We start from the raw sequence: 23,196 nt of genomic DNA, 5'->3' as shown, positions 1-23,196 counted from the left end.
TTAACATGACTCCTGCCCGTAAGTACGTACTTACTTGAAAGCTGTTAGTGTAAGGATCCTGTTCTGGAGCTAGATGTTAAAGTACCATCTTATTACTAGTGGAGGAGCTTGACAGGTATGTTATGTGATATTCCATTGCAGAACTCAGATTTTACTGCCCAAGTTAAAAAGCCCCATTCTGTAGCTCAGACCTGCTGGTGTATAGACCAGCCGCTAGGGGAGGGCAGAGCTGCTCTTTCAAAAATTGTTGCAAGAGAGACAGGTGATCAGCATGGTCCTGGCCCAGCAATGGCTTCCCCCATCTACCAACACTTCCTGTCACAGCAGCACAATGCAATGTCCCATCTCCCCCTTGTACAGAAACACACTTTTTGGGCAAGGCTTTATTTACATATTTTACAGTGACTCATATGTAACAATAATAAAGTGCATTGTTTAAAAATAAATTGCCTCAAGTTCCAGAGTCAAGACAGCTGTCTCTCAGCATGTTGCTGTCATGTGTTACTCTTCCTTTGGGTGTGAAGCTCTCCAGGCAACATTTGCAAGTCAAAGCCAGAATGGATATAGCAGTAGATCTCCTCAGCCTTCTGCTGACTCACTTGGGCACAGAGAGCTATGTCCTTCGGAGAGCTGTAAAACATTACAAAATAGAGGATATTTCAGATGCTGCTGTTCGAGTTCCAGCACACACTAGTGCTTGTTCAATATGCTCCAGGTATTTAATGTAAGCAAAGAGCCAGGGAACCCTTCATAATATTCTCTCATTGGGACCTGAGTGAACTCTCCCATAGCAGATGAGGCCACCCAAAGCAGAGCCCCAATGAGGTGAAAGCCAAGGCAGGGCTGAAGAAGAGGACTTGGGTCCCATTCTAGAGCGAGGCTGCTTGGTGAAGGAAGGAAAGATTAGCAGGGAGCACACAGAAGAGCTGCAGTGAGGAGCCGGGAAGTAGAGAAGGAAGGAAAGCACTTCAGGTAACTTTATTAACTACATTAAGCTGTTCTTGTGGATCCCTGCCCTAGCAAGCAATCCTGTGTGAGGGGTTCACGGAGATGGCATGAACAGCAAACACACACAAGGGTGTGAAAGGATCACTGGGTGTGATAACCTAAAGGAAACTTCTGCTCAATTCACTTTCCCCTACTACAATGAACCCTGGAGTGTTTGCAATGCAATCTACTCTGCCATTACCTGTTAGCCATCTTCTTTACGGAGTCAAAGCCATGGCACATGTTCAGTGCAGCTAAGTAGCTGATGTTGGGAATACTCAGATAGAACCGTAGAGCTTCTTGTTTGGCTCCTCTCACTTCTGTTGGCACATGAATGGCAACGTTCTTTCTCTGCTCTACCATAGCCAGCTCTTTCAACAAACAGGCAGATTCCTCTTGGCAAGAACTGAAAAGGATTCGAATACCAGCCCGGGTTAAGGCTGACAGCATGCCATCGTAGTACTTGGTTCGTTGGAATAATCTTGAAGTCTCTCCTGCATATTTAGAATAGAGGAGTACAGAATCAGCTTTTGGAGAGACTGAATTCGTTCTAAGTCTTGGACTGACCAGAGAAATAGACATCAGTGATCATGATTGGAACTGTGTAGGCTACTTTACAAACACTAAGGCTGTGTCTACACGGGCACAAATCTTCGAAATAGCTGTATTTCAAAGAATACTAATGAGGCGCTGAATTAAATATTCAGTGCCTCATTAGCATTAGGATGCTTCCGGGATTTTGAAAGGTGAGGGTCACTTTCGAAAGGAGACCCGTGTAGCCGTGCCAAGCCGCGCGCTTTCGAAGCACTGCAGCCAGAAGTGTCCTGATGCTAATGAGGTGCTGAATATTCAATTCAGCGCCTCATTAGTAATCTTTGAAATATGGCTCTTTCAAAGATTTGTGCCTCTGTAGACACAGCCTAAGACTTTCAAAGAAGTCACTAGACAAGATGACCAAACTACTCAAATAAGAACATAAGAACAGCCATACTAGGACAGACCAGGGCTGTGTCTACACGTGCCCCAAACTTCAAAATGGCCATGCAAATGGCCATTTTGAAGTTTACTAATGAAGCACTGAAATGCATATTCAGCGCTTCATTAGCATGCGGGCAGCCGCGGCACTTCGAAATTGACGCGCGTTGCCGCTGCACGTCTCGTCCAGACAGGGCTCCTTTTCGAAAGGACGCCGTCTACTTCGAAGTCCCCTTATTCCCATGAGTTGATGGGAATAAGGGGACTTCGAAGTAGGCGATGTCCTTTCGAAAAGGAGCCCCATCTGGACGAGACGCGTGGCGGCGAGATGCGTCAATTTCGAAGTGCCACGGCTGCCCGCATGCTAATGAAGCGCTGAATATGCATTTCAGTGCTTCATTAGTAAACTTCAAAATGGCCATTTACGTGGCCATTTCGAAGTTTGGGGCATGTGTAGACGTAGCCCATACGTCCATCAAGCCCAGTATCCAGTCTTCCAACAGTAGCCAATGCCAGGTGTCCCAGAGGGAATGAACAGAACAGGCAATCATCCAGTGACCAATTCCTTGTCGCCCATTTCCATTTCCTATTGTTTGTTTTAAACCTACTGCCTATTAATTTCATTTGGTGACCCCTAGTTCTTATGTTGTGAGAAGGAGTAAGGAACATTTCCTTATTTACTTTCTCCACAACAGTCATGATTTTATATACCTCTCTCATATCCCCCCTTAATCATCTTTGTTTCAAGCTAAAAAGTCCCAGTCTTATTAATCTCCCCTTAGATGGTAGATGGTCCATACCCGTAATCATTTCTGTTGCCCTTTTCTGAACCTTTTCCAATTCCAATATATCTTTTTCGAGATGGGATGACCACATTTGCACACAGTACTCCAGATGTGGACACACCACAGATTTATATAGAAGTAATATGACATTTTCTGTCATATTATCTATTCCTTTCATAATCATTCCCAATATTTTATTAGCTTTTTTTTTACTGCCGCTGCATATTGAGTGGATGTTTTCAGAGAACTATCCACAATAACTCCAGGATCTCTTTCTTAAGAGGTAACAGCTAAGTCAGACCCAGTAATTTTGTATGTATAGTTGGGATGATATTTTCCAATGTGCATTTCTTTGCATTTATCAACATTGAATTTAATCTGCAAAATATAGGGAGATACACATTTCATAGAGCTGGGAGGAACCTCAGGATGTCATCAAGTCCAGTCCCCTACCCACAAAGCAGGACCAACCCCCATCCTGCTTTTTTTTTTTTTCTTCTTTTTGCCCCCAGATCCCTAAATGGCCCCCTCAAAGGATTGAATTCACAACCCTGGATTTAGCAGGCCAATGCTCAAACCACAGAGCTATCCCTAAGGTCACTGGGGAGAAGAGAAGTCTGGTTTCTAGGAAGAGGGAGAAAAAAAAATGTAGCAGGAAGCCCTAAGGGCTACCTGAAGGGCTATCGAATGGTAGGTTTGAAGTGCAAAACAGAGATGAAGAGCAGTTAACATGAGAGACTGGGGAGGCAGGGGATAGCAGTGGAGGAGGAGGAGCCAGAGACGAGAAGAGACTACACAGGGCCACGCAGGTAGGGACTAGGTGCTCAAGATGAAGTGATGAGAAGAATAGCCACTGAAGCAGCGTGAGCAGATGGAGCGATGGGAAAGGAGGAGGAGGAGAGCAGATGCATTTTGGAAACACTGGAATGGGTGGACTGGACAGGGTGTTACAGGTATGAACAATGTGTGCATCAGCATTGGGCTAGTCAGGCACCTTTACATAAGTCACGCCATTTATTTTGGTGACTATAGGATCTACGTGCTTCACTCTCAGGGGCCATGCTTAGAATTTGCATCCTCGGGGCCCAATTCCACTGTCATCTGCCAGCTCACTCCAGCTTACATAGGGTCTATACCAAGTACTCTCTACATTTCACTGATTCAGTAGTATAAAAAGCCAATGCAGTAAATTATAAATGTTGCCCACCACAGCAGTAGTGAGACTACTAGCGAACCTGCTTTAATCCTGTCCTTTTCCACAAGCACGCATATCCTCTCAAACACGGACTGCAAATGCTGAATCCGTTGAATAATTTTGTTCCTGTTCACACAGTTCAGCAGATCTGACTCAGTTCTCCTTTCCACTGCCATTCGGTTGCTCACAATGTAATCACAGCCACCAAGAGAGCAAACCTGCACCTTTACGCCATGAGCCGCTTTTAGGGAGGAAATTATTTCTGATCCAGAAGAGATCTCATGACTGTCAACGAGAATACAAAGGCAGGATTGTCTCTCCAGCAGGCCCACAGTAAGAGGTGTTGCAGCAGCATAATCTTCCTTGGAAGCAGAGCACAACGTATGTGAAGTGCCTTTACAAAGGGTTTTTGAAGAACCTCCTACCTGCAAACATAAGAAAGCTCATATGACTCCCTGTATGTAACACCAATATGGAGTAAAAAGATGACACTCCCTAAGAATGTGGATTTAAATATAAAGACATAGCAGCATGAAGTTGTGTTTCACACTCTCTCTGGCATCCTGTCAGAAATTATTCATTGCATCTTTTAATGAGAAATTCACTTTTATCTCATTTGTAACTTTTCCGTACCACAAAGACAAAAGCTGCAAGGTCAACAGTTTCAGCTCTGTCTGCCTAGAGCTAGGTCCCAAACCTGCACTTGGGTGCCAGAGAAGTGGCTGCACTTCGAAGTAATCAGCACTCACCAATACCAATGAAGTCTTGGGAGCTGCAGTGGCTCAGCAACTTTGAAAATCAGTTTACTTTAATTAGGACACAAGGATTTAGGAGACAATGTTTAAACTACCTGGGGTTTGATTTTGGAACAAGTGTTCAACACTTTCACTGGAATTTTAAACACAGGGATTGGAACAGAGCCCTGATTATCTGACCCTAAGCCACCTGAACCTCCATTATCAGAAACAGGGCCATGTCTGTTCCCAACATGTTGACCTTGTCCATCGAAGGCGTACTGTAGGCAGGAAAGCTCCACTTAGTGAGGAATGATGAGATATAGCCATGTCCCTAGAGGTGTACTGCACTGTCCCTTCAGCCTTCTCTCAGATGGTGCCAGATTCACAGACATTACAGCTGCGTCTACACGTGCACGCTACTTCGAAGTAGCGGCACCAACTTCGAAATAGTGCCCGTCGCGTCTACACGCATCGGGCGCTATTTTGAAGTTAACTTCGACGTTAGGCGGCGAGACGTCGAAGTCGCTAACCTCATGAGGAGATAGGAATAGCGCCCTACTTCGACGTTCAACGTCGAAGTAGGGACCGTGTAGACGATCCGCGTCCCGCAACGTCGAAATTGCTGGGTCCTCCATGGCGGCCATCAGCTGGGGGGTTGAGAGATGCTCTCTCTCCAGCCCCTGCGGGGCTCTATGGTCACCGTGGGCAGCAGCCCTTAGCCCAGGGCTTCTAGCTGCTTCTGCGGCAGCTGGGGATCTATGCTGCAGGCACAGGGTCTGCAACCAGTTGTCAGCTCTGTGTATCTTGTGTTGTTTAGTGCAACTGTGTCTGGGAGGGGCCCTTTAAGGGAGCGGCTGGCTGTTGAGTCCGCCCTGTGACCCTGTCTGCAGCTGTGCCTGGCATCCCTATTTCGATGTGTGCTACTTTGACGTGTAGACGTTCCCTCGCTGCGCCTATTTCGATGTTGGGCTGAGCAACGTCGAAGTTGAACATCGACGTTGCTGGCCCTGGAGGACGTGTAGACGTTATTCATCGAAATAGACTATTTCGATGTCGCAACATCGAAATAGACTATTTCGATGTTGGCTGCATGTGTAGACGTAGCCTACATGTACTGATAGTAGCACAAGTAGCTCATCAATCAGGGCCCCAGTTCACTAGGCACTCTACATACATACCTTGAGTTTTGGCTGAAAATTCCCATCGCCTGTCAGTGAACCGTCTCCGGCAACAGCCAGTGAAGGTCTGCCCCTACTTTCTGGCTGAAAGTCCAGCACTTCAGACATTGAAGCCTTCAGGTTAATTAGTCTCTGATCCTGGTTCTCTAAGGGCTCATGAAGAGGGTTCTTTCTAGCAGGAGCTTTCTGCTGTCCAGGAGAGTCTGAAAGCAATGACTTGGGTAGGTGAGCATGGTTGTGGTCTGCCCTGGGAGAGGTTTTTTTAATCAGCCTCCGAATAGTAACATTTGTTTCTTCCCCACTAGAATCATCAAGAACAATAATTCGGGATCTTTTCTTTGTCAAAGGAACTGCACAATTTTGTTCCGTCTTGGCCTGATTTCGATTTACTCTGTGGCGAGTGAAGTATTGTTTTCTTCCACTAGCAGAGCACTCATCCTTTACAAAGTCAAAATTGACAGACACTTCCTCTCCTTCGCTGGCGTCACTTTTCCCGAGACTTTCCTCTTCCTCCTCTTCCACACAGAAGCTATCTGCTAAGTAAGCCTCATCTTGCTCGGGAATCTGGAAGGAATTAGAACATGATCACTTTGGCCTAACAGCACACAAAGTGGTGTGATGTTTTATACAAACTGCTGAATGCAAACCAGGGCCTTATATTTGAGCTACTTGCAAGGCTCATCCTCAGTCCCCAGATGTGCGTGAGTCCCCAGAAAGTAAATGGGAAACCTGCAAGTACTGCAGGATCAGGCCCACTGTTCATTACCAGAAAATATTGAGGGTGCATATGACTAACGTAACAGCAGAAATTAAATGAGATGTACTGGCCATCACTTTGAAGACTGCATGTTAAACAGACAACCTTCATTTTGGTTTTCAATATGCATTACAGCTAAATTTTTCAGATTACAAAAAAATAAGCATTTGTAATTTCATTCATTCCATAACCTCAAACTTGTACCCAAAAGACAAAATTCTACATTTTTACATGAAACAATGCTGGTGACACACTACTCACATTCTGCCATCCATCTGAAGCAAATTCCACTCAACATGCACAAAATTGCTTCCACCAGGCTTGTTTTTTATTGTGAAATCTTTTGTATGCATAAAGATTTGGGAAATACAAAATTAAATTCCAGAATGCGGGCGAGTTGGGAAAATAAGCTTCAGAGTTTTCATATATCTACAATATTTGCAGACTCAGAATCAAGCAGCTTCTGCACAGATTATGCAGTTTGTTGGGCATTGTGCACACATTGTGGAATTTACCTGCTAGTAAGTAGAGGAGACATGCTTATTCACTGTACTAGTTTGCTTTCTCATTTGTAAATAGCAAAAAAAATTGAGATTTCCCCCAGTAAAATCAGTTTTGTCATCTAATACAGATGCTTAGTTACTGTGGTGATGAGGGCACTGTAAGATGCTACTCAGACTATAAAGAGATATCTGGCAATAATTTATGCAATTTTCCATTTTGCATTGTTCAATAAGTGAAAGATGACTGAATATTGAAAACCAAACCTTTCACTTCAAATTAGGTACAGGCCTCTCAGATTTAAAAAAAAAGAGAGAGAGAGAGAGAGAGAGAGAGAGAGAGAGAAATATAAATGTATACACACATGCTCTTCTATCCATGTACGCATTCTGGTCTCTTTTATAATGAATAATAATAAAATCATCACCAGCAATTTTGCTAGAACTCGTTATTTAGGAAAATGGGTTGTAAACAAACCTTAAAAGAATATTAAATCTAAAAACTGCCTTAAATATGTTACATTTCAGGAGGAAAGTAGAACTATTTCCCTTCTTACCTGTGAAAAAACTGCCATGCTATTGAATCCTTTATGCACCATTTTATACCTGTTGCTGAGAGCCGGGCTACGGACAGACTTTAGATAAACTCCTTCCATCTCAGAATCTAAAAAGAAATTATGAAAACAGAGACCCACATTTTATTAAGGGGTTAATTACACAATGGATTTCCACCAACAAAATAAACATTTCTATAGGGGAATTGCCCACAGTAATATTACACAGCAAAGCAGGTTCCTCAGATTTTTTTTGACTTGATAAAGACTCAAGATTCTCCTACACAATCTTGGCAAAATAGGGGACTGTACCTATGCGGTCTTCTATCAACAGTGAAGTAGGAGTCACCCACTGAAGTTAACAGGCAGCAGGGTTTAAAACAAACGAAAGAAATTCCTTCCTCCTGTACCACAGTCTACCGGTGGAACTCATTGCCGGGGCTGTTATGAGGCTAAAACTACAAAAGGGTCAGAATTGTTCCTATGTTCTAGGTATCCCGAGTCTGTGTCTGCCAGAAGCTGGGAATGGACAACTGGGAATAGATCACACGATTGCCTGTTCTGTTCATTTCCATTGAGGCACCTAGCACTGCCCGTCAGGAGAAGACAGATTACTGGGCTAGATGGAGCATTGGTCTGACCCAGTATGGCTGTTAATGGATTTGAGAGAATATTTTTTCCAGAATATACAAAACTCATAATGCTCATTATAACTCATAATAGAGAGAAGGCTGACATCATGCACGTGTAACATTCAAACCATCAACTTCTCCACTCAGCAAATCTTTCTAAAAGTAGATCGAACCTTCTTCTGTTCATGCATCACTCTGAAAACAGGGATAGCATTATCAAAATCCAATATAAACCTCCCACAGGCAACAAATGAGACTTGAGCTGCAGGAAAAAATGTCCCACCTTTAAGACTCTCTCCCGCCAAAGAGAAGATAAAATCCCATTTTTGCACATCCTTCTCTCAAAGACAAGACTAGCCTTCCAGACTCAGAGCAATTAACTAACACGGACATGGTACCCTCCATCAGCATCATTTTCTTCCTATCTCCCTATATGTAACGTTTGTTCCCAAAGCTGGTCATTTTCACCATTTTGCTGGCTGATATGCCATAATCTCATACTTAACCTCCTCCCTCACTCCGATATAGGGCCAAATAGAATAAGGGAGCAGTAAGTGGGGAATGAAAGAGATGCAAGTCTGGCATAAGGTATAACACGCATCCTTGTTGCTAAAAGGATAATTTGAACTAGAGCGCAGAATAGATTTTACAGGCCATCTACCTGATCTATTCTGCAGGGGAAACAAACCTCAGACAGCGATCTACTGGAATAACTACACACATCACTTGCCATTGCTAACTCCCCAGTCCTGCTGTATGCCCCGTAATGAATACTAAACAATGAATCATACCATCAGAAAAATCTGTTGTTTCTTCAGCATTATGAATTAAGTTCATACCATTTTGTCTTAAAAAAACACCTGTTCATAATCCTCATTTTATATAAAGGCATCCTGGGAGACCTGAAAGATCCAGACAGCCCCAAACCGGACTGAAAACTGAGGGTCTCTCTCTCCTAATGAATATGGCTGTACCAAATTCACAGTCCATTTTGGTCAATTTAATGATTATAGGATTTTAAAAAATTGTAAATTTCATGATTTCAGCCGTTTAAATCTGAAATTTCACAGCATTGCAATTGTGAGGGTGCTGACCCAAAAAGTGTGTGTGTTGGAGATGCTGCAGTAGGCAGAGAGGTTGCAGTACTGCTACGATTACTTCTGCAATGCTGCTACTGGCAATGGCCCTGGACAGCTGAAGAGCAGTGCCTGCTGGCTGGAATCCCAGCTCTGAAGGCAGCACCACCATCAGCAGCAGTAGCAGAGAGGCATGGTCTGGTATTGCAAAAGATAGGATGGCATTGCTGCCTGCAGAGCTGGGCCCTCAATCAACAATTGCCACTCTCCAGCAGCCCAGCTCTGATGGCAGCAGTGCAGAAGTAAGGGTGGAGTGGTACAGTATTGCCACTCTCACTTCTGCTGGTGGGACACCACCTTCTGAGCTTGGGTGCCTGGCCAAAAGCCCCGCAGTGAGGGTGGAAATACCACAACTCCCCTGAAATAGCCTTGTGACTCTGCAATCCCCTTTCGAGATACGGCTCACAGTTTAAGTAATGCTGTTTTCCCCTGTGAAATCTGCATAGGATACGCTAAAAGCACACAAAAAGACCACATCTCATGGTCCATGACATGTTTTTCATAGCCATCAATTTGGCAGGGCCTGAATAATGGGGGGAAAACTCACTTAAGGCAAAGCAACCTGGTTCTAATCAAGTCAAACCTATCTTCGTCTTCAGCAGCCTTGCACAACACTGCCACATCTCAGAAGCCTCCAATGAGGAATAAAATGCATTGTCAGTCGATGTGGATGTGAACACCATGACAGACCCCACAGCAGGGTTAAATGCAGCAGCCATAGCTTTATTTAAAGCTATTGTCCAACTGGGGTGACCACTCCAAACTACCCAGCAGGGTTGTTCCAATGCAAACCTCACTTGGCACTGACAGTCCTGCTGGACTTTTAGCTTGCAGGCAGGTGTGAAAGCTGTGCCCCCTTCTGCAGCCTCAAGCCCACCCAGACTGGAAGGCAAAGTGCCAATCTGCAACCTTCTTCTAGACCATAGCGAGGAAGATAGATGAAGGGAGCTATAGTCCACATGAGGTAAAGGTGCATCCTCTCTCCATGCAGCGTTGTGTTCAGGAAGAATGCCCAGCAGCTGCATGGGTTACCGGAACCTGCCACCAATCCTTCTACCCTTTCACCCATACTGGGACCTGCCCACATTGGGACCCCTCACAACCAGAACCTAGGAGACTGGAGTGAAGGTGAAAACCTACACAACAGTTGGTCAGTTTTGCCCCTTGGCCCCACAGCTGTCTAGCTCTCAGATTCATGAGAGCCAGCCAGTAGATGAAAGGTGAGGCTGAAACAGGGAGCCCACAAGAGATACCCCCCAGTGAAGCAGCAAACTGTATCAACCCCTGAACAGGAGCCGTTCATCCAGCTCCAGCTGCTGGACAGATCTCAGTGTCTGAGTCAGATGCAGTACATGACTCCAAGCCTGCAGCAGGAGGAGGAAAGGTGGGGGATAGAAAAGAAGCAGGTGACCCCACAGGATGCAAGCAAATGGGAGAGGAAGAAAGGAAGAGGGGGGCATGTGCAACATTGCCTCAGCTGAAGTCCCTCATCCACACACACACACACACCTCTCCCATCCTCCTCTCCAACACAGCCTCCTGCCCCTTCCCAGATGTCACACACACCACCTGGACCTTTAACAGCAATGAAGGGTCCTGTGGCACCTTATAGACTAACAGAAAAGTTTTGAGCATGAGCTTTCATGAGCACAGACTCACTTCATCAGATGCTGGTCTTGGAAATCTGCAGGGCCAGGTATAAATAAGCCAGAGCAAGGGTGGGGATAACGAGGTTAGCTCAGTCAGCAAGGGTGAGGCTTACTACCAGCAGTTGATCTGTAGGTGTGAACACCAAGGGAGGGGAAGCTGCACCTGGACCTTGTGTACCTCAGCACAGGCTACTGTCACTGCATGGAAATATCTGACCTTTTATACAATATGTTCCTTCATAAAATGTGTCTAAAGGTTGCCTGTGAGATCAGGTATCCAAAAAAAAATACAAATCCCAAACAATGTTTTAATACAAGGGACAGGGATTTTACTCATTTACCATTTAAAACCTCTGTGAACTCTGTCTCGTCATTAAGGAATTGATTGAGCGAGGAGTTTAGTTCATTCTCTGAATCACTCTCATCAGATGAAATATCCTCTGTCTCTTGTAGGGAAAGCTCAGCTTCTTCATCTAAAAACTGTCTGGCTGCACTCTACAAAAATGCAAACAAGTGAGTAATTGGCATCAGTATATATCAGAGAAGCTGACACGATCGAAAAAAAAATCAATTCATGATTCAGAAGAACCAGAGCTCTCCGATGACCAAAGATTTCATGTGCCAAACCCTGAAATCAAAAGAAGGGTAAGCCATGAAACAGCACAATCAAAATGCTGATACTGAGGTTAGAAAGGAGTAGGCCCAGCCAAAACATGGGCGGACTCTTATGCTCGAAGAGCAGAAAGGTAGCCGTGTGAGTCTGTACTCCAACAAACAACAGCAATGGAGCACTTTAAAGACTAACAAAATGATATATTCGGTGATGAGCTTTCATGGGACAGACCCACTTCTTCAGATCAATTTATACTTCCTCAGATCAGTGTATACTCTTGTTGAGTTGTAACAATAACCAGCAGGTGATTAGTAAAGTTCTACAAAACATCACATCTACCTTATCCATGACACTGGAATGTTTTAAAGAATTGGAACTGGAATTGGGGTCCCCCCCGACTCCCCTGCAGTATTTTAATATTTTTACAGTTGAAAATACTGTCCATCTGTATCAAACCCCCTACCACCAGAAAGTTTAGCTATGGATTGTAGAGCACTTTTTATTTTGCCCTCTTCCATGCTTGCCTTAGATAGGGCCGAATTATTAACGTAATTATTTCAGCACTGAGCAACGTGTCCCACTATTTGGCAAATATTTACAAAAAAAGGATTTGTTGCATTGAAAGGTAACTATTTTACGCACCAACAGCAGTAATGGAGATACGTGGCACAAAATGAAATCAGGTCCCCACAACACTGGGCTACAGACAATACATGAGGACAAGGAGCAATCATGAAGACATTTAGCATTTAGCATAACTCTTGTCAAAACTAATTTTTTCTCATCCTAACAGTGCTGTATAAACTGTAACAATATAAATGGGAAAAGCCAATATTTACTATTTACCCTCCAAAGGTGATTTGTTTCCCAAGCCTAGTAAATTTTTAAATATAAAAGTACTGAACTGTGAACCTTACATAGTTGAGAACTGGTTTCATGTGCTTGAATACCTTTTTCTGTGGGAGGCATCATGTGCAGTGCAAGTAAAATCTGTGCTTTTCGGAGTCTTTCAAAACCCATTTCTTCTCTCTCAGCTGCATTAATCAAGCAGTGGGGTGCACTTTGCTGACAGGCATTCCCACTTGCTTTGCCAGAGGCTTCTGATACTTCTCAAATATGGTGCGGTACACTCACTGCAAAGAGCAGCACTCAGTGCCACTTGCCGGCTAATCTTAGCCCTTCTCATTTGGGAAAGATGACTGAGCTGACGTGAACTTTGCAGCTCTACATACATTTGGTCTTCATTTGAGGATAAGGATCCTCATATCATCTCTGGTTTTCATTTGGCACCAGGTAGGTACCGTCATCACACTGGTTCTCTCAGCACACTTCTCATACAGCTGATCGCGATTTATTGCTTCCACACCAAAGCACTGGCCCATAGGTCTCCATAGCCAGGGCACTGAGAGTCAGTGGCAAGAAGATTTCCAAAAGACTCATCGTATACACCAGTCACATTTATCGACATAACAGTTCCCAGTTACTCTGCTTCGTACCATGGTGTGAAGTCCTCCAAGGACTAGAACCCAGTCTGTGGGGTGCAGAACATCTGACATTTATGTGCCACTGCCCACCAGCTGTGATAGGGCTTGTGCATTGTCACACAGACCCTGCAAAGAGCACAGGAAGTATCACCGGGAATTGCTGGATGGACAGGGTTCCTACGTGCTTCCGACTATTTAAGTCCAGGAAGAGGTGCACAAAGTGTTTGGGCAACAGAATGAACATCTCTGTCAGCTGCAGCGATGGACCTCCTGGCTCTGACTCTTCCATCTACTGAGCTGCTCATTTGGGTTCGTCAGCTCAAACACCTACTCATCCTGTACAGTGGCTGATCTACTGTATGCCATCACCCAGCTAGCTTCCGTGTGATTCCATGCAGCTCTTTCAAGTTCCTCCATCCTGCAGCTCTCTCTGCTTGTGCAAGATTTTCCACAAATTCTTCTTGTCCCGTTTTACAGCCTTTTTAACATCTCTGTTGGCTTCTGAATACAGTCTCTGTGAGCAGCTGCTTTGGCTGCTCTTGTTTTTGCTGTTGTTAATTGCTGCTTTTCTATCCTTTCGTTCCTTCGCTTTTCTCAGAGTTACTGATGTGATCTATTCTTTGTGATGCCTTGTCCTCTTTCACAGTGTTTTATTGTGAGTCTCTTTCCAAATCACAAATAATATTGGAGAAGACGAAACTGGATCTTCAACACAAATGTGAAGAGTGTGCTTTTATAGATGCGAGACCTGGCGTACTAAAAAAAGTCTTCAAATCACAAGCTATAGACATTCATAAACAGATGCCTGAGGTACATCCTTCACATCAATTGGCAAGACTGTCACAAATGAGGAGCTCTGGAACAGAGCAGGACAAGAACCACTTGATGTTCAAATCCAGAGAAAAAAGTGGGGATGGCTAGGCTACACCCTCAGAAAACCATCATCCAGCAAGTACAGTCCATCAAGCTCTCCAATGGAACCCGCAAAGAAAAGGCAAAAGAGGAAGACCTCGTACAACGTGGAGAAGATCGACTGAGATTCAAGGACAAAAACTGTGGTACTTCTGGAGTCAGCTAGAAGTTTTGTTTCCAGACAAAGTGAAGTGGAGGAGACTTGTAGTCAAGTCAGTCATGAGTGGTGGCAGCTATGTCGGCAAATGTCGGTGGGAGAACTACTTAGAACTGTTCACACCCACACTTACATTGGTGTAATTTATGTCACTTTGGGAGGTGGGTTTATTCACACCCCTGCGTTGTGTAAATTATGCCAACATTAACTATAGTTTAGACCTAGCCACAGTTGTACAGTGATACCCCCAGGGCTATAAGTACTGCATATGCCTACCGGGCAGAGTTAAACACTGGGTGTCATTTGATGTCAAATCACATGGTTCCTGGGTGTGAGAACTCTCCTTAATGTTACTTTTAATTTTAAATAAATTTCCCAAGAATGACTATTAAACAGACAAGTTGGAAAACATGGACAGTAAGACTCATCATTTAAGCTGTCGGTTTAAACACTTTTACTCCCTTCAGCTTCAACACACTACCTAGTTTCTCATACAGTAACACAACTTTGTTTTTGTGTTTAGAACACCACAGGGAAATATTAAAATGTAAATGAGGGGGAAAAAAGACTTAGTTGTTTAAGAAAAGTCACAAAAGCATTTCTTGTTCATTAGGCTTTCCAATATTACACACATGTGAATATGTGCATATAATAGCGCAAAACCTAATAATTAACTATATTAGAAAGTAAATGCAAGCTATTTACAAGCCTTTAAAATCCATACAAAGAAGATATTAACAGCAACATGTAAAACTCTTACCTTGAGTATAAAGTTGTCATTACTTTTTTGCCTTTTGACACCTTTTAGTTGTTTCCTGTTATGGCTCATGTCGCAATTGGCAATCTTGTTGGATTTCTTGTGAAAATCTATGCCCTCGTCACTGGATGATTCCGACTAGAGTATGTTCCAAAAAGGAAAAAGAACAGAACATGCAACCATTCATAATTACTCAGTTGCTGTTGTTCAATATCCACTATGATTTAACTCTGTGGTTCTCAAAACTTACTTGACTATGTCACCCCTTTCTTTGTCTGTGTACAGGTCATAGCCATAAAACCAGAATTCTCTCTGGTCCAGCAACATCCATGGTCCTCAGTGGGGACGTGGACGCCAGAGTTTGGAACATCAACAAGGATTCAGGGGCTACAGCTGGGGCCAGAGCTGGGACAGACGCCCTCTGTGGCGGCAGAGGCATCCAGCAATAGAGGCCTCACCGGGGGTGCGGGGGCTGCGACCAGAGCCCTTTGCAGTGGAAGGGGTATCCAGGACCACAGGCCTCAGCGGAGACAGAGAGGCTGTGGCCAGAGCCAGAGTCTCTGTGGCAGTGGGACTCAGAGCCTTCAGTGGCGACGCAAGGGCTGCAGCCAGGAATGGAGCCCTCAGCAGGGAGTGCAGGAACCACAGCTGGGCCAGAGCACTCGGCAACAGAGCCACGGCTGGAGCCAGAGCTCATGGCTGGAAGCATTTTGCGAAGAGCTGGGGCTGCAGCAAGCTGGCACTGAGGCTGGAGACAGGGGGCCAAAATCAGGGCAGAGGTGAGATGGTGGCTGGTGACCTGCCCTCATCCGGCAAATCCCCTCCTTTGGGACCATTCAGGTCCCAAGGCTGCTGGACATGGGAGGTCCAACCTGTAGCAGTTTAACCGCCTCACTCCTGCCACACGAGTACATATATGCCTGTCCAGTTGTGAAGTCAATGCCACCCACAAGCAGCAGTGCAGAAGTAAAGGCATTGCCACTCTTCCTTTTCTGCTGCTGCTGGCGGTGGGCCTGCCTTCAGACCTGGGTGCCCCACCAGTACCTGCTGCTCACTGGTTTCTCATACCCTGCCCCACACCAAATACATTCTGCACCCCCAGCAGTAGCACAATCTGTAGTTTGACAATCTCTAGCCTAAGTAATCAGTGAGTCTGATATGCTAATTATTATAAGCCAACAAAAAAGGACAACATTAATTGTAACCATTCTATGAAATAGGGAAGACGTCCATTTTTGAGGAAGGGAGGAAAAAGCTAATGTCATTTTGAACAAAAGATTAGGTCAAATATGATATGGTAGGTTTGTGGGCTTACTGGTAGTATAATTATTTTATTTACTAATCCTTATAAGGAGAGATGCTCTGTTCGTGAAAATGTGACTGTATAATTCATTGCCAAATACACCTACACATTCATTTTAAGAAAGATATTTACAGGACAAGGAGTGAGAAGAAACAAACATTCTAGTGAGTTTGCATCAGATGCTTTTAATTCTGGGTCAAGACCTTGATGAGGTAACTGTTGAAGCCCAGCACGAATGATTTAGCTTTATAAACAACTTTAATAAGTGAATCTTTGTTTCCAGTGCTGAATAATATTCCAGTTGATTAGGTTTTGCAAAAGGCAAGCCAAAACCATCTACTAATTCATTGTAAAATTAACATTTTAACCATAAATCTTAAAATCCCAAATCAGTTTTATTTAAGTTTGGTACTGCTGAATATTAACAGTATTTAAATTAAACGGCTAACCTGACATAAATTGACTTAGACCAAATGAGTATGTCCACACTAGGAATACATACAAATTTAATTAAATTAGTTTTAAAGCAAATTTGTTAAATCAGTGCAAAAGCCATGTGTAGACAAGCCCTAGTTTAAATCATCCATGCCATTGCTGAGTCTGCTATTCGACCATCTGAAACTGGAAATTTAGTTTAGTTTTAATCTGAAATTAAATTAAAGGCGAGCATGCAGATTAACTGTGGAACTGAAATTCGACATCTCTGACAATTGTATTGTCTTTGTTGGTGCCAGAAGGATAGGAGAGACACCAGATGGCTACCTGGGCCAGAGTTGCCAGTTAATGTCATTTACAGTGGTGGTATGAGTGATGTGGAAGAGAACCATCCAACTAGCAATTGGACTAGACAGCGCTGAGACTGGAAGAGTAGAGAGAGAGAGGGAGGGAAAGGACACACTAGCACAGCTAGTCCTCAAAAACAGGCAGCCACCATAGAAATTGTGAAAGAGGGAAATTGAGGGCAGAGCTGAACAGGAATCAGATGAAAAAGATAGTACGGTTTTGCAAAAGACTGGGTCCTCCACTTTTATTTCCCAAATGACGTTTTTCTAAATGTTTCATATATCCTTTAAGGCCTTTAGAAAAAATCTGGTCTTGTACACTGCAAAGGGAGTATTTAAGAAAGTAAGCTTACATCCAAAAATATGACAAAGAGCAGAAATCTGAAAAATTAAAGATTAAAATCAGAATGAGAGAGTCATTTGGGAAGAGATACTGTCCTTCAGCACATCGTAAAAAGCACAGTAAACTTTACTTGCTGTATTTTGCATGATTCATTGCTTTCTGCTGTGTGCCAGTGTCCCTTGTAGTAGACTAAAACAGAACATTTTTGTTTAAAGTAGGAAAGATTCTATAGCCATTGGGAAGGTGTTTGCCATTTTAAAATGAGCTGAATGAAACTGGTTTTTTAGACATGTTGTTTATGTCTTGTTCAAACATTTACTTACCACGTTAACTGGGTTCCTACGCTTCTTGGCAGCATGAACTGGTGATTCAAAATCACTGTTACTCTCAACCTTGGTAAAGAAAATACATTAACATGCAATTACAGATTTCAGAAGAGAGTTTTGCTTTGACATTTAATGTAACTTTCTTCTTTTGAATGACTCACATCAGGGGATTTCAAAACATTTCCTTTCTTCTTAGCTCTCCTTCGGAAAACAATCTCTTCTTCACTTTCACTGCTGCTTCCTACTGAGCAGTGATAAACATGAAACAATCATAAGAAAAGGTATTCTCCACAACACAATATTGCTCTAACTGAACAATGAAAATGTATTTGGCTTTGAAGATGACTAAAAATAATTATTTATTGATGTAGGAAGTATTGTTCCTGTTACCCTCGGTAACCAAAATATGTATTTTCCTACTGAAATACACTGTAATTCTGATTAGTTGCCACATTCTGATTTTATTCCAACACACCCTGAAAGAAAAGGAACTGACTGAAAATTGTTCTTACCAAATGTGCAGTAGTCTATATGTTTTCTAGTGAACTATAAAGAATTTGATGTAGTCTGAAAAATGGCATATCCCCTACACAGCCCTGTTTGCTGTGACTTTTACAGGGAGGTTCCCTTATGAGTTTACTAATTTGCTAGTTGGAGCAACTGAGAGAGAGCAGTCCTTTTGCCTTCCACAGTTTCTTTCTCTAAGCTGTGCTTCAGACTTGCTAGAGCCACAAATGGCAAGGTTATTTATTTTTATTGTTTTAATTTTGGGGCTTGTGATAGAATTAATGCAAGGTGGACATTGGATTTTACTACTTTAGGGAGAAGTACTAATTGCTTATAATGCCGCCCAATTCTATACATTAAATTGTAGTGTCCTTATTCACTACTTCCGTTCGATTAGGAAACAAATGACCCAATTCACTAATTCTAGAAGGGTTTTTTTTTTTTAACCTAATGTTTTTTAAATGTGATGAATTTAAATGTTCACTGAAGGTGCTTGTTCAAGCATCTTGAAGACTGAACAGATATAGACAATACAGGAAGAAATGCCAGCTTCCTCACTGTCCCAGCAATGTGCCTCAGCCAGACTCCAGATAGAACATGGAGGGGGCTGAGAGGGAAGGAAGGACGCAGGGATGCACAAACAAAAATCCCCAAGAAACTTTAGAGAATACAGTAACCGAAGAGACTGAGAAAGTGCAGGTGGGATAAAGGGGGAGAAAAGACTCTAGCCCAGGAAGAACCTGCTCAGCAGTGTATTATTTTCAAAGTTTAAGAGTAATAATGAAACCAGGCAGCAAACCTCAGTATACTCCTTAGAGGAGCACGGTGAATAACATTTGACCTTGATTATTGTCAAAGTAGTTCAAAGGTAAGTGTAAATAAATGGGTGGGTGTGGGCTAGAGGAGGGAAGAAAATACTGGTGGTCCTGATCACCTGGGAAGGTTTGGGCTTTTAAGAGCAGGATTACTGAATTTATGAATTTTGTGGTGTAGCTGCACCTACAACTAGGGAGAGAAATAAAAGATTCCATTTAGAGAGAGGCACACAGAGAAAGAGAGGCCAATCTTTATTAACAAACATATATAGGCAACCACATTCCAGCACAAGTTACTGTCAGGAAATATTTACCATTGAAGTCCGTCACTGTGCAATTAAATTTAACCAATCTGGTAAGCCAATTTCTGTCCCATTTTGAACAGCGATACAGAAACATGAAGGCATGAACTTAGGGGTTAGTGAGTAACAGACAGACCAGGATGATTGTAAATAAGATACTGAGAGGATCAGAAAGAGGCTTTAAAGGCAGCTACAGTTCAGACAAGTGTACCTCACATGTCCACACTGGCTGGGTCTACACGTGCCCCTTCCTTTCAAAAGGGGCATGTTAATGAGCAGGTTCGAAATATGCTAATGAGGCACTGCAATGAATATGCAGCGCCTCATTAGCATAATGGCAGCCGCGGCGATTCAAAAGTGCGGCTTTTTGAATCGCGCGCCACCCGTGGAGACAGGACCTTCTGAAAGGCCCCCCCCACCCCAGTTTTTGAAAGCCCTTCTTCCTATTTGGTGATTGGAAGAAGGGCTTTCGAAAACTTGGGGGGGGTCCTCTCGGAAGGTCCCGTCTCCACGGGCGGCACGCGATTCGAAAAGCCGCACTTTCGAATCGCTGCAGCTGCCATTATGTTAATGAGGTGCTGCATATTCATTGCAGTGCCTCAGTAGCATATTTTGAACCTGCTCATTAACATGCCCCTTTTGAAAGGAAGGGGCACGTGTAGACCCAGCCACTATCAGCACTTAGGAACAGATTTCAGAGGTTTAACCTAGACTACAATTGCTGCAGTGTTTATGGTTGTCTTTCAGCCTGAAACAGACATGTTTAAATAACTATTCTGCACATGAATCAAGAAAAGCCAAGTGAAATCTAAGGCAAGCTTTACAGACAATGTTGCTTGCTTCCTTCTCCCTTTAAAAATCAGACTGTGTAACTCACTGTTGAGTCTTAATTATGCCAATAAAAAAACACTCAACTGTAATCCAATGGACTCCTTGAACAAAAAATAATTCTTTTATTTATGACAGCTCAAGGGTGAAGAAATAATTTATTCATGTCAGTAAAACCAGCACTATATGCACATGATTATCCATACTGTGAACCTATATTACAGCAAAAATTTTGGGGACCATCCCCACGTACACCAAAAAAGTTGAATTCCCCACAGAAGCTGTGATTCTTCCCCACCCTCACGATCCATGAATTACTGATTTTCAGATTTTTTTTTTAAATGGAAGAATGAACAAACATTTAATTAATTGCAGCTAACATCTTACCTTCAACAGGAAGCTTCTGAGAAACATGCAGTTGTTTACGGTCCAGGTTTTCAGTCTTTCCTGAGGGCAGGTTTGTTGTATCAAAGGCTGAATTTATCAGGACTTTGACGGTGTTGGTATTTACTTTATTTGTCGGCAGAACCTGGGGAATTTCTTGCCCGACTCTAGAAGCATTCATAAAAATTCTTTTGAAGGATTTAACATTCATAACCTTTCTTCTACCTTTCGGGGTGGAAAATGCAGAAGCTAAAGAATCATATGATCCACGTTCATTTTCTTCTGTTTGCTTCAAAGGAGAAATGATAGAGATACAGTTTTCAGTCAGTTTTGTTTGAGAAGTGCTCTGCTTTTGTGAGGGCAATGGAGTTGAACAATTTGTTCTTGCAGTATTTTCATTTTTCAATTTTGGTGGAGATGAATGTCTCAAATTATCATTTGATAACTCAGTTTCACCGCTAGTGGGTTTATCATGTACAAAAGTGCCTGACATACCCTCTGAGTTATGAATAGCGGTATTCATATCTTTTTGTTCTAAGAGTTCTTCGTCAGACTCTTGAATAGAAAACCCCAGATCAAAGTTAACAGAGAATAACTCCTGAGAACAGTCATAAAGATCTTCGTTATCCAGAAACTGTTTGCTGACAACATCTAAATTGTCAGATATTTTGAATGTTTTGGTTTTACAGCTTACTAATGATTCTCTAGGGTCTGTGTCACAGTCAACAAAGCACTCATCTGAAATATGACCTTCAGTAACTCGTTCAGCACTTGGTGAAACAACTTCATCACACAAGTCTGATGCCACTGTAAATTGTTTGAAATTGTACTTAGAAAGGCTTCCATTGTTAGCATCAGAAAAATGTTCATCTTCAAATAAATTTATGCTCTCCTCTTTGTAAGTGGTCGTATTTTTCTCAAACTTTTCAGAAACCTCTTTATACCCACCAGCTGAATTTCTGTCTGAAGGGCGCTCTGCCACAGAATGACCTACCACTGCCATATTTTCTTTTTGAATTTCTGTGTGCTCTCCATTGTCACAGTCAAAGATGTCACCCCAGTTAAGACCATTATTTGTTTTGCCAACAAAAGCCTCAGAAAGGAAGTTTGGTTCCAAAGGACAATTGTGTACAAAGGAACATTTCTGAGCAGGGAGTGATGGATTCTGAAACTCTGTGAAAGAGGCAGAGGTTTTGCCCTGAAGTCCCTCTATGAATGTGCTGGAAATACCTTTTTGAAAAGAAACAGGCTGCTGAACTTCATCTTCACTGGTTCTCTCCAATCCTTCATAATTATGGAGCTTATTGAAAGGTGGAGGAGACTGTGACAAAAGCTTTCGTACATTTGGTAGTATTTTTATCAATGAAGGATCCTCAGATGGAGATGTGAGTGCAAATGACTCCAACTCTGCTTCAGGTAGGTAAAATAAGCTAGATGAAACAGGTGATTTGTCATCTGTGAAGCTACTGTAACCAGAATCTGCATAGTTTTTGTCCAATGAACTACAGGCTTTATTTACAGATTTATAGTCCTTTACTATTTCACTTGCACAAATCGTAATATTTTCGTTGAGATCTGTCTGGGCAGTAAATTTATTTAAGCCAAATATATTTTCTCTGTTATCATCTGGTAGACTCTTATGTACAGTACATTCAGAAACAGGGCCTTCTGCAGTTGAGAAAGAATCTGAAATGTTAGCCTCTGCACACGGCACAGGCACTTCCAAATTTAATGCAGATGTTCTTTTAGTGCTCTTGAAGTTAGTTGCTTTAAAGAGCGAAATACACTCTGTATCAAACTCACTTAAGGAATATGAACCAAGTTTTACTTTTGATTCTTGTGCCACATTTTTTCTGGATGAAAAAGCCTTCTGAGCCTTGGAGTTGTTGGTGGAAAGACATTTAGTCTTTTGAGCATTTGAGGTTTTAACATCGGCCATATTTAAATAAGGCTGAATTTCCAGTTCATAGCTGCAGTCTCCCTGGGGAGAAAAAAACAAATGGAACATTTAAGATGAGATAAAAACAAATAGATTTAGGTTTTCACAGACATTTTCATAAAACCATTTAAAATAAATACCACGATTCTATGCCCAAGGCTTAACTATACTTAAAAATGGGACAGAGAAAATTCCTTTGGATTGGAAAGCCACATTATTTCGATGAAGTTTGCTTGAAGTTCAGCTGTTACATACATATTTCAGAATTCAGGGTAGAAAATTATGGCCTATGTCTTTTTAAAAACAAAGACCACCAAAATGAAAATGTAGTGTTTCAACAGGATCAACAACCCACGATATTCTGTGCCACCAATGCTGACTTTATTGTAACAGTTAACTAAAATACAGTTCTTAAAACAGTAGTTACTTTTTTCCGTCATGACATTGCCTGCATTTGGACTTTTTCTTAAAAACCCATTGCAGCTACAGCCCACCAGTGAGAGAAGTGTCCTTTTTACCATCTGTGCTTGCATCTCAGGCAAAAGATCTGAATTTCACAGTCAAGAGTGGTAGAGTGGAAAGAGACATGGTCAAAGATTACACCACCATAGCTAAGTATTGAAGTAAGTCCCATGAGTTTTTTGGAATTATTACTGTGT

General features: G+C 42.6%; 1 protein-coding gene across 2 annotated transcripts in view; it reads right to left on the bottom strand.

Annotated features, from left to right (window-relative positions):
* Positions 1 to 377: 377 nt before the first annotated feature.
* The window catches only part of FANCM (FA complementation group M), a 166,802-nt gene continuing 143,983 nt past the window's right edge, over positions 378 to 23,196 (bottom strand). For both annotated transcript variants that reach the window (XM_074996151.1, XM_074996152.1), the window contains 10 exons: positions 20,602 to 22,579; positions 17,924 to 18,006; positions 17,760 to 17,828; positions 15,012 to 15,146; positions 11,427 to 11,580; positions 7,672 to 7,778; positions 5,858 to 6,421; positions 3,983 to 4,367; positions 1,190 to 1,481; positions 378 to 630 (listed from right to left, as the gene is read on the bottom strand). In XM_074996151.1, coding sequence (XP_074852252.1) covers positions 495 to 630; positions 1,190 to 1,481; positions 3,983 to 4,367; positions 5,858 to 6,421; positions 7,672 to 7,778; positions 11,427 to 11,580; positions 15,012 to 15,146; positions 17,760 to 17,828; positions 17,924 to 18,006; positions 20,602 to 22,579 — 3,903 coding nt within the window. In that variant the 3' untranslated portion in view covers positions 378 to 494. The remainder of the gene's footprint in view (positions 631 to 1,189; positions 1,482 to 3,982; positions 4,368 to 5,857; positions 6,422 to 7,671; positions 7,779 to 11,426; positions 11,581 to 15,011; positions 15,147 to 17,759; positions 17,829 to 17,923; positions 18,007 to 20,601; positions 22,580 to 23,196) is intronic.

Source organism: Carettochelys insculpta, chromosome 6 (assembly GCF_033958435.1).
Source record: "Carettochelys insculpta isolate YL-2023 chromosome 6, ASM3395843v1, whole genome shotgun sequence".
In the NCBI taxonomy this organism is placed as follows: domain Eukaryota; kingdom Metazoa; phylum Chordata; order Testudines; family Carettochelyidae; genus Carettochelys; species Carettochelys insculpta.
Note: the sequence above shows the minus strand (reverse complement) of the source record. Positions and strands in the feature narration are given on the sequence as shown.